The sequence below is a fragment of the Saccostrea cucullata genome, unplaced genomic scaffold, assembly GCF_032062105.1.
Source record: "Saccostrea cucullata isolate Sc308-1 unplaced genomic scaffold, CSIRO_AGI_Scuc_v1 ctg854, whole genome shotgun sequence".
In the NCBI taxonomy this organism is placed as follows: Eukaryota; Metazoa; Mollusca; class Bivalvia; order Ostreida; family Ostreidae; genus Saccostrea; species Saccostrea cuccullata.
Genome location: NW_026934639.1, coordinates 230,454 through 242,665, shown reverse-complemented (window position 1 = coordinate 242,665; position 12,212 = coordinate 230,454). Strand labels below are relative to the sequence as shown.

The 12,212-nt window shown below is 36.5% G+C and overlaps 1 protein-coding gene across 1 annotated transcript in view; it reads right to left on the bottom strand.

Moving 5' to 3' along the window:
* LOC134241094 (myotubularin-related protein 13-like) overlaps window positions 1-12,212 on the bottom strand; it is a 45,821-nt gene that overhangs the window by 18,458 nt on the left and 15,151 nt on the right. The window contains 22 exon segments of the mRNA XM_062723183.1: window positions 225-412; window positions 525-700; window positions 1,006-1,139; window positions 1,304-1,499; window positions 1,787-2,027; window positions 2,345-2,538; window positions 2,727-2,840; window positions 3,863-4,060; window positions 4,388-4,606; window positions 4,767-4,929; window positions 5,190-5,338; window positions 5,729-5,827; window positions 6,215-6,343; window positions 6,531-6,644; window positions 6,857-6,937; window positions 7,641-7,682; window positions 8,028-8,141; window positions 8,482-8,590; window positions 8,861-8,993; window positions 9,653-9,769; window positions 9,947-10,049; window positions 10,343-10,597. Of these exon segments, the coding sequence (XP_062579167.1) occupies window positions 225-412; window positions 525-700; window positions 1,006-1,139; window positions 1,304-1,499; window positions 1,787-2,027; window positions 2,345-2,538; window positions 2,727-2,840; window positions 3,863-4,060; window positions 4,388-4,606; window positions 4,767-4,929; window positions 5,190-5,338; window positions 5,729-5,827; window positions 6,215-6,343; window positions 6,531-6,644; window positions 6,857-6,937; window positions 7,641-7,682; window positions 8,028-8,141; window positions 8,482-8,590; window positions 8,861-8,993; window positions 9,653-9,769; window positions 9,947-10,049; window positions 10,343-10,597 (3,268 nt within the window).

Below are 12,212 nucleotides of genomic sequence, written 5' to 3'. Positions count from 1 at the left end.
AAATCATGTAGCTTGAAGTGCTTTTAAGTTTCTGGTCAAATTGGTCAAAGAAATTTTCACTTTAAATTGAAGTTGCAATTTCAACACACAAAAAAACTCTATGCATTCACACTATCAATTTAATTTTTATTATCATTAAACATGCATTAAATAAAGCAACTTAAAAATTATATGGGTATTTAAATAATTGACTTTATAAACCAGAACTTGTAAGTTTTACATACTTGAGAGGTCATCCATGGCCTCACTGACAGGTCGGTCTGATTCACTGTCTGACCCCGCCGACGACCTTGGGGACATGCTTCGCCGACCCATAGGAGGAGTAGGCAGCACATATTTCCGCTTGGGTGGCTTCTGTTTTGCTATCCCTGCTTTTCTGGCAGTTTTCATGATTGTCTTCTTGGCAAAATTTCTGTAATATCACTCATATTTAATAAAACATATTTAAATACATGATAGTAGTATATTCAAAATTATTTCAATACTTTGACACCATTGTTTAATGTATGCAGTTGTCTACTTACTTGAGAGAGGCATTCTTCTCCACTGGTTTCAGCATGGTACTGGGTTGAGGTATGGATTGTCCAACAAAGGCAAAGGTCATAAAGACACTGGTTGGGCTTCTATATTTCATGGACAGTTTACGGAATGCCTCTAAATCATCTGGGACCACTTCTTCATCAAATGCTATCTTCATCAACTGTTAATTATAAATATATATGATTATATGTGTCAACATTTGATGCTTCTCTTTTAAATGTATGTGAAATCATGAGTTAGTTATAAGCTGAATTCATTACACAGACACTGATGGCAAAAAATGTTAAGACCCAATTTTGTACAGTTAATGTAGCTGTTTAAGTCCCTGTGACACTGATCTTACCTGAAACATACAGGACCTCAGCTGCAGCCCCTCCTTTGGGAGCTGATCTATGTGATCTTACCTGAAATATACAGGACCTCAGCTGTAGCCCCTCCTTTGGGAGCTGATCTATGTGATCTTACCTGAAATATACAGGACCTCAGCTGTAGCCCCTCCTTTGGGAGCTGATCTATGTGTGGAGTGTACTGTAATTTGACTAGCTTCTCCTTTGTGAGTGTGGAGATTGGGAAAGATCGAATCACTATCTGCTCACAAGCTGTAAGATAATGCTTCATTATTTAAACTGTTAGTACACTTATTTAAACATTAATAACTACAATAAAAGCTTTATGTCTATGCCTTTTAAAGGAAACTTTAGAGGTATATTTGAAAACTAGAATACAATACTTCAGTCAAACTGCATCAAGGATAAATTTTTACCAAGAGGATCACAGGGAGTTCCTTTGAATATGATTCTGTAGTTTGTGAGGAATATGGCGCCCTCTGCTGGCAGTAGTGTGGGACCCCCCATGTTTCCTCCAAGCCCCTCCTCGCGACCGTCAGGGAGGAGGTACACCCTCAGACCGTCCATCACCACCTCTTCTCCTGGTAACAGAGTGGGCTTCAGGATCTTGGGCTGAAATGTCAAAATGTAGTTGATTAAATGTGTTGAATGTTTACTTTTTTTTAAGTTGAAATTCAAAAACCTTTATTCAAATCTGATACAATCTTCAGTTTACTAATATTAAAAGCATTCTAATTCTAATTCAGAGGTTTTAATAATCTTTTCTACCATAAAATATTTGTTTTCTTTTGTCAATCTAACTATAGTTGAACTATTTTAAATAATTTTCTCTAGTGCCCACAGTTTACTCTACATATACACATTTTACAGTTTCAGGCAGAGTGAAGACAGTTCTTCACCTTCTGAATGGGAGGTAATCTTTTGCTTTCCCTGTTGACTGCCTCCAGGGTCTCTATGTGCATGGCCACCACCCCTGGGATCATCTGATGGAGGGACTTAATGTGCTCGGGGGTCACTCGGCTGTCATTACAGACCTTGTCCACAAAGCGGGTCACGAACTTAATAACACTGGTACCCACATCTGATATCTCCATCTCATCATACCCACTCTCAGCATCATTACTCTCACTGTCTGCCAGGCTAAAAAAGATTCATAAGCCAAACGTCAAATTCTGATCCTTATAAATGCAGTATAAAAGTTTTATACACAGTACAGAAAACTTTGCATATGGCTCAGATATGAGGAATCTTGGTTATAAGGAAGTGAGATCTTTTGTTGATCCTTAATACCTCAACACTTTCTAGCATGAATATGAAGATACTCCAAAAGCAGAAACTAAGAATGTATGTTTTCACTGCAATTGTAAATACACTTTTCTACAACTAGACCTTTTACTAACTCTACCAGACTGAGCCCTCCAGAGATTTCTACCTACAACAATGGGCTGGGCCTTTACCTGGAGGCTATATTGCTGTTACTGGTGCTATCCCAGTCAGGAGACAGGGGCTTGATGCTCTTCTGAGTCTCCAGTGGTACCTTCATGTAGACCATCCTGTTGGCGTAGTGTATAGCCTGGCTGTAGACCGTGGACTCCTCGTTACTGATCAGCTCCTCCTTCTTCTCCTCACTCAGGGTCGACCAGGTCCTCAACTAGAAATTCACACCCTCATTAATTACATATCTTAGTATTGTATATATTTCACACTTCTTTGTAGGTTTTTTAAAATGGTTATCAAGATCAGCAGTCATTAAATCATCATTCAATATGGATGATTGTTTAAACATTATGAATTTTTTCCCTGATAAACTTTAGACATCTAGGTGTTCGTTATGATTACCTGTTCAGCAGCAATTTCCAGTGCCCCCATCTCCCGGCCCCTATAACTGGATCTTCTCTCTGGTGTGACACTGCCTCCATTACTGCAGTTCTTACTAACATTCAACTCATTATTCTGAGAAAAAAAATCAGTCTCTACAAATAATGCTTAAATCAAATGCTTCATGTGCGATTCAATTTAAAAAAAATAAGATCATGATCATGTATGGAGAAAAGAACTTAATCAACCTGAATCAAGGTAAGAATATTTCATAAGCATAAAAATTAGTAGACTTCTACTTATTTCAATGAAATTCTAATTTATGCTTTTTTAAAATACATGTTCTACATACATATTTTGACATAATCATTTTGACAAGGTACCTACTTTATGTGTGGGTGACCCGTGGAAGCTATTGTGTTTTTTACCTTTGATATTATACTCCTCAGTACCTACTTTATGTGTGATCCTAGGAAGCTATCATGTTTTTTATCTTTAACGTTACTCTCCTTGGTACCTACTTTATGTGTGAGTGATCCTAAGAAGCTATCATGTTTTTTATCTTTGACGTTACTTTCCTCGGTACCTACTTTGTGTGTGGGTAATCCTAGGAAGCTATCACGTTTTTTATCTTTGAATTCTCCTCGGTACCTACTTTATGTGTGGGTGATCCTAAGAAGCTATCATGTTTTTTATCTTTGAAGTTATTCTCCTTGGTACCTACTTTGTGTGTGTGTGGGTGATCGTGCTAGGAAGCTATCGTGCTTTTTGTCTGTGACGTTATTCTCCTCAGTACCTACTTTATGTGTGGGTGATCCTAGGAAGCTATCATGTTTTTTATCTTTGACATTATTCTCCTCGGTACCTACTTTATGTGTGGGTGATCCTAGGAAGCTATCATGTTTTTTATCTTTGACGTTATTCTCCTCGGTACCTACTTTATGTGTGGGTGATCCTAAGAAGCTTTCATGTTTTTTATCTGTGAAGTTATTCTCCTCGGTACCTACTTTGTGTGTGTATGATCCTAGGAAGCTATCGTGCTAGGAAGCTATCGTGCTTTTTGTCTGTGACGTTATTCTCCTCGGTACCTACTTTATGTGTGGGTGATCTGAGGAAGCTATCATGTTTCTTATCTTTGAATTCTCCTCGGTACCTACTTTATGTGTGGGTGATCCTAGGAAGCTATCGTGTTTTTTATCTTTGACGTTATTCTCCTCGTATTGCGGTGCGTACAGCTGCTGTATCTGTTTCTGTACATCCTGGTAAAATGCTGCCTCCCAGAACTGCATGTTCTGCCACACTGCATGTTCCTGTACACAGGTGTACGCAAACTGGATAATACCGGTACACAGCTTCTAAAAACATAAAAAGAAAAATAGAATCAATTTCATTCAAAATGCCATTCAAGACAACTAAGCACACTTAAAAATCTTTTCATTACATTCAAGGTAATGTTTTATTTAGCATACAGTACATGTTTTTGTTTTGGGAGAGTGGGTACTTAATGATACTAAATGTTAAGGAATACAATTTTGAGATAACTGGGATAAAAATAAATGAAGAATGAAGGAAGATCAGCATAAGAAATGATTCTTATATCATCTTTTTGACTAGATGAAAATCTTTAACAAAATCTTCAGCATATAAAATTCCTGCCAACCCCAGTGACTGTGGACACTCACCCTACAAAAGGTTGTAGCCAGAGGTAAGATGGCCGCTGCCACTCCATTTTCGTCCATGCTGGAGTCATTCTGTAGACAACAGTTGAGGAGTTTGACCACCAGATCAAACTGCTGGTGTTCTAGGACAGCTCTGTTGGACCTGATGTGATAACTCAACTCCTGGGTCAAGGCCAGGCGAGTCACGCGACTCTTCAATGCTCGTAATACAGCAGGGAAGATCTGAATAGACATTAATCTGGATCTTTAGATATGTGTATATGTAAATACCAGTAATATAATAAAATCACTAATTTTCATTTTCTGGAATAACCCTGAATGAAGGCTTAGCATATTTTATCATTATATATACTTTGAAAATTGACAGATATTTTGCACTTACAATTCTTGCATCAGAGATTTTGTTGTCAAATACAAAGTTAATGCAGTTACGGAGGACTTCGAGTCGCCTTGCATTGTTGTCCATCATCCTCTGTCTGTCTACGAGTGCTGTGATTGGTGTTCCCATGGGAACGATCCGCACCTGGTTAGGTCGCACAGCCATCCTGTCCAAGATTAAAGTGAGCTCATCAAAGTATTTCCATAACAATCAACAAAATAAACATTATAAGGGTATCTAATCTACAAATTTCATCAATTAGAAATACTATCATAAACACCTGATATTATGAATGTTTTTAAAATTTAAAAGAAAAAATAGTCCAGTGCTTTAAAAAGCATTTAAAATGATGACCATTATTGTGACATTTGTGTGATGCTGAATTATCTTTCAACAGATCTATTACTTCATTACCACAGAGCTTACTTTTGGTTTTGTTTTTCTATCCCCTCCTTTAAGATTTTGTGTACATGCTGACTGTCCAGTAAAGGAAATGGTGTCTGATGTATCCTGGAGTAGGCCCCGTCTGTTGGTTTGGGAACTTTCTGTACATAAGGCTGGGGATTGGGGTTCTCCTGAAAGCAATTAAGAAAACAATTAAATAGTAGATTATACTAAATTAAGTTCTATTTGATCTTACAATGCCTTTATAAGTGCATAAACATTGAACAAGTATGTTTTCATCCAAACAAAAGACTTAAAAATTGATGTAGTGTTAACAAAACATAACATTCTTAGTTTATAAGTGTACTTATTTTAAAAGTGGATCTGCCATTTAATTCATAAGTTACCGGTAGGGATATCACAGAAACATACATGTAAATTGCATACACTTTGAAAATTTTATAAAACACACATTGATAGTACCCATTCACAACTGCACTAGTGTTTTTATATGTACATGAATTTTTACAGCACAAAAGGAAAAATAAACATACGTCTGGTACTACCATAAATGTTCTTACATTGGTGTTAAGTTGCTTGGCTAGATCTTTAATGTGCTCCATAATCTTCTCTGAGTCAGCTGATTCTTCTGTCAGCTGATCATGTATATTTGCATAGACCTAAAAAAAAACCACAGAACTCCTTATGATCCAAGAAACAAAGATATGAATTGCTTTCCCTTATTAAGAACAGCAAACAATACAGAGAAATGATGCCTGGTTACAAAGTTTGATCAAGATACATGAAAAAGAAATCCTGTAAATCTCTTCCTATTTGTGAGAACTTTATTTTTAGGTAATTACTCTGGACTATTTGATCATGAAAATTTCATTCTTGTAATTATTATAATTCTAGTAAAGAGCATACAGAGCAATAACCAAAATTCATGAAAATGTTTTCACTTATGATAAGCAAATAACAATCTCCCAAAAATAAAATGTTGCAAATATTAAGTGAACTACAGTGTTTGAGATAAAGTTACCTGTTTTTAAGCCAAACTTAATTACCTCATCAAAAATATCACAGGTTCTGTATGGAGTCCCTCTCTCGGCCACAAACGTACCAAAGCCCATCCCCTCCAGGACCCGCACCAGGAACTCATCATCCACCATCCCTCTGTGGCCCAGGAAGTTTGCCTAATGAACACAGCAGTGTAAAATAACCCAAAGCCTTATTTCCATTCTCTTAATACCATTTTGTTCATGTACATGAATTTTCTTCATCAAAAAATTGAACTTTTTAGCCCCCTACATTAACACATTGATTGTCAAACAAAGCTGTACATTAGATTTGATATTTTCTCCTCCTATCTTTTTTCCTTACCTTGTGGAAGGTAATAAAAGGTTCTGGGTGTATCCTAATCACAGTCAGACAAGATCTGTACCCAGTCAGGAGCTCAGCAAAAAAACGTATAAATATTGCACGAATTTCTTTATCCTAAAATAACACAACATAAAAAGCTGCAAAATAGGCATAAAAATAAAATTACTAAAATTGCTTGCTTTTTTTTTTCTCCATATGCCATTGCAAAAAAAATTGAAATTTATTATTTTGTATTACTTTCAAACATTGTAATTTATTGTTTATGCATATATTAGGAATACCCCTTCATAAATGTAGTACAAGATTTCAGTATTTAAATGACTGACCTTTTGTTCGAGTGAGGGAGGTTTCTTTGGGGAAGGAGGAGGAAATGCATAGTCTGCCATCAGGAGGTCGGAGTTCATCACCTGTTTAGGCGGTGTAAAGGTAATGTGTAATGTGTAAAGGTGAGACTGACAATGCTGACAATTTAAGTACATCAATAGATTCTACTAAGAATGTTCGGTTTAATTTCTGTAAATTTGTTTAGGAAGACAATTATGTAACGCTCAATTTACGCTGAAAAAATACATGTACTTCTTAAATAAAAAAAAGAGGAAAAGCCATGTGTAAAGGTGAGACTGACAATGCTGACAATTTAAGTACATCAATAGATTCTACTAAGAATGTTCGGTTTAATTTCTGTAAATTTGTTTGAAGTCAAAAATTATGTACAGTAAATGTTGTTAATGAAATATTGATGAATGATGTCATTAAAAGTTTTGTTTTGCACGTATCACAAAACCAGGTTTACAGTAGCTTTTTTGTTAGTACATGAAGTTTATCTGTTCTTGATGAGGAAAATGATGATTTGACAGGGTAAATATTAAGATTTCTTTCTGTTTGAAGGGACATACAAAAATTTTCATGCTATAGCCATCTCAATTATTTGCCAAGATAGAATGAACTGCTTGCAAATAGCAGCTGAGTGGAAGTGGGTTTCTTTCAAAGATGACATTTCCCCATGTTTACGCAACCCACTTTAACAGCTATCAATGCATTCCATGATATTGAGCAGAAGGTTGTCAGTTTTTAAGTTTTAGAGCTGAAAAAAAGAAATCCTTATCTTACCATTTCTGACCAAGTTAATGTAGATATGGAAGATATATCTATCTGAAACCCAAGTCATTGCAATATTTCAATTTGGCTTCAATACTTTTATTACCTTAACTTAGTAACTTATATCACTTTATAGGGGAAAATATTGACATTTTTAAACCAATATTTTCAAAATTTTAAAGAAAGTAAACTTCTCCACCTTATATTTACTGTACTTCAAAGAAATATAGACAATAAAAGTTGAGTGCAGAGACATAAATCTATTCACAAGAACAAAACACTGCAAAGTAAGAAAATCACATAAATTCAATGCATTTCAGCAGATGTGATTTGACATTCCATTTTCTCAAGCTAGAAAGCTATGTCACCACACTTTACAGAGAGTAATCAGCTGGTTACCATGGTGAGGGCTTTCTTTGCACGAGACACCATGGGCTCGGGTAACATCGGGAGATTGACACATTCTGGTATGTGGACACTTCCTCCATCAAGATCAACAATGATCACATCCACCTGATTAAAATACAATGTAAGTACAAACTTAAACATCAATCAACTATCACCAGTGTTAATTCAGTGCAACATGGATAAAAATCTTCCACATCTTATAGCTTAAAGTTCTGGAAGCTTTTGCAACAGAACTGGAATGGCTTCAGTACACCGAGTGCCTAATAAATTGGTTCTTTTGTTCTAAATTGTGATCTTGTATGTGTTTCATGAATGCAAACACTGCACTAATAATCATGATAATTGTAATAATTAGTCCATGATCTTAACTTCACTATTACAATCTAACATATCACAGCGTAATAAATAGTTATAAAAGTGTTTCTCCGGCCTTTACTTGACCTACCAGATCAGCAGTGTCTTCAGCTAGGGATGAATGAACTCCTGCTATGAAAGGAGTGGGGGTGTTGAGGACTTCTACCAATGGTGCTGGCAAGATGGGGACATACACATAACTGAAAAAAAAGAAAAAAAGCTCTTACTTAACTAAAGATGAAAATCAAGACTTGATACATGTATACACATATTCAATACATGAGATAATTTTCTGCAGTTATTGTTCCAAACAACAGCATTTGATGTGCATAAAATTTGTATCAGTGTTACAATTTTTTTTTAACTTTCTGGGCAGCAATCAATGCAGAAATCATTTGGTGAGTAAGACAGGCCAACAGTATCCTTGTCTGTTATTACTTGTATCTGTTATTACCTGTATCTGTTATTACCTGTATCTGAGAGGGTACTGTAGAATGTTGATGGCCTGGCAGGCGTCCGTCAGCCGTGAATGACTTTGAGAATGGAACAAAATCTTGTGATCGGTTAGAGCAGCACAAAACAATGTCAGAACATTCTGTATTCCTGGAACGATAGGAAGATTTGTTTGTTTTATTTCTTGGAGATTGATAGCAGGGAATAGTGCCCGAGTTCATACTTGAACTACTGGTAAATCCTATAATACTTCAACACGTCAAAAATTAAAATAAATTTTTCATGATATTATCAAAATATATGCCCATAATTAATCCTGAAGTGTAGGATTTCTTTCTATTTTAATTTCTAAAATTTTTAAACAGTTCCTGACATTGACATAAAACTGACCTAGTTGTTGAAATGGTTGGCTGTGACATTATAAAACTGACCTAGTTGTTGGAATAGTAGCCCTGTGACATTATAAAACTGACCTAGTTGTTGGAATAGTAGCCCTGTGACATTATAAAACTGACCTAGTTGTTGGAATAGTAGCCCTGTGACATTATAAAACTGACCTAGTTGTTGGAATAGTAGCACTGTGACATTATAGAACTGACCTAGTTGTTGGAATAGTAGCACCGTGACATTATAAAACTGACCTAGTTGTTAGAATAGTAGTGCTGTGACATTATAAAGCTGACCTAGTTGTTAGAATAGTAGCCCTGTGACATTATAGAACTGACCTATTTGTTGGAATAGTAGTGCTGTGACATTAGAGAACTGACCTATTTGTTGGAATAGTAGCACTGTGACATTATAAAACTGACCTAGTTGTTGGAACAGTAGCGCTGTGACATTCCGTGATGAGGGGACCGTGGCACTGACAGGGGGCTGGAGGGCCTGCCTGTCCCCCGCACCAATCGAAAATCGAATCTGAGGACCACCTGTCAACAAAAAACACCAGAGTTAAAACAGAACTTTTTCTCAAGGATGAATCTGATCATCCTAATCAGTGAACATTTGTGTACATGACAATTTGCTTTGTCTACCAATTATTAATAATAAAAACCTTGCGAATTCCTTCATTTGGGTTTTTGTATGTTTAGGTACTAGATATTTACCTGGCGGAGGTACCTGTACACAGCCGAGTATGTTTCCCACCAACACCTCTAGCTGTACATCTAATTTGTCCACATATGCAGTATAGATAATGCCCAGACAATTCTACAAAACAATTCAAAACTCAAAATTTATTGATCACATTTCAAGTCAACTTAGCTTATAAGTGCAGGCCCTTGGGCCAAAAAACTAAAAGGAGCTCATTTTCGACCTCAAACTCACTTTCCCATTACTAATTTCTTAGGTAAAAGTGAGACTGAGATCCAAAGTGAGTTCATCTAAGTTTTATGGCCCCGGAGTCAGGTTTTCATTATTCTTTATTTTTTCAGAAACCCAATTCTATTTAGATCTATCAGGAAAATAGGATTTTTTTAAATAATAGCAACAATATATCAAACCTTAAATGTTTCAAAGTAGTCCAGCCGTGAGACCAGAACAAGACATTTGGGGGAGTACATGAGGGAATGTATATTGAGGGCCGAGTCCTCCTCCGTGTCCCCATCGTCTGACTTTGTGGGGGAGACGGCGATACTCTCGCTGAACGTCAGGACGGACAGATAGTGGCGGTCTGCATCAATGTCCGTCAGAACTGCCACAAAGAATTCCGGGGGTTGTCTCTGTGCTGAAAGGGTCCATCCAACTGGCCGACAAAACTGCAAGGAAAACAGTTATCTGTAAGTGAAACTGGTATAATCGAAAAGGAATCTTACCCTTAATATAAATCAAGAAAATTCTATTTCTGTAAATTTCATATCATGTTTTACACTGCTGATACTGGTAAATATTATCAAACAGATGGAGAATTCATGTATGATAATGACAGTTCTTCATTTGTCAAAAGCTGTAAATGTATAATGTCAAAAACATCCATATCTTACTATTACATGTGTATTCTCATGCATTTCCTCATGGCTAGTTTAATACAGATAAAACTCATATTAATTCTGTATGACACAAGACTTTCACGTCATACTGTTTCCCCATTTATATTTGTTGTGAAGATATCACCTTTTCTTATCATAAAAGCTTTCTTCAATGTAAAATGAATAGATCTCTTTGCCTTCTCTGTTTTCAGTGACTGACATTGTAACTATTTGACTTCCTCATCAATTCTTGCATAAATAATGGAGACTATCTCGTATGGAAGTGTAAATGTTTCAAGTGTTTTAATTGTAAAGTTCACACGAGAAAAATTGCAACTGATGACAAATGAAAGTATCAGAGTGAACACTCTAACTCCTTACTGGCAGAGGTGGAAGTCTCTCAACAGCAGCACAAGCCAACAGAGGTAGAAATGTGCCTTACTGTGGGCAGCCTCTTAATTGCAGCACTATAGCCAGCAGAGGTACAAAATGTGCTTTACTGCGTGCAGCCTCTTAATAGCAACACTAGCCAAGGCAGCCTCTTAATAGCAGCACTAGCCAGCAGAGGTATGAAGTGTGCCTTACTGCTGACAGTCTCTCAATAGCAGCACTAGCCAGCAGAGTTATGAAACAACCTCTCAATAGCAGAGCTAGCCAGCAGAGTTATGAAGTGTGTTTTACTGCTAACAACTTTTCAATAGCAGAGCTAGTCAGAAGAGATAGGAAATGTGCCTTACTGTTAACAACCTCTCAATAGCAGCACTAGCTACCAGAGGTACACAGTGTGCCATACTACCTGGAGTCTCTCAATAGTAGCACTATAGCCAGCAGAAGTAGAAGTGTGCCTTACTGAGGGTAACCTCTCAATAGCAACACTATAGCCACCTGAAGTAACTGCCGGCAGCCTTTCAATACCAGTAAACAGGGTATGAAGTGTGGCAGCCTCTCAATAGCAGCACCATAGCCAGCAGGAGAGAGTTAGTAGGTCATCAACCCTTTGCTGCATCAATTACTGTTAAATATACAGACTTGTGCGTGCACCGCAGGAATTCCTGTTCTGTAATTGATTCCACAGTGCAAATCAATTCTGGGTTTTTGTTCTTGAAGCCTCTTTTAAAAAGTTGGTTTAACAAAAACCATTTCCTCCTTAAGTAATTATATTTCTTTGTAACTCTTGGTAAACCACACTTTAAAAAACAGTATGCATCTTTAAGATTCATTGTATATACTACAGCTATTCATTTACAAATAACTTTACAAAAAAAAAAAAAAAAAAAAAAAAAAAACATGCATGTAGTTAGACAATGATTTTCAAAATACTACTTGACTGGTATGTTTCACAGTGCTTGATGCATACTTTCAGATCTGAGAGTAACTGTTAGATCAATGGTACTTCCCCACATGT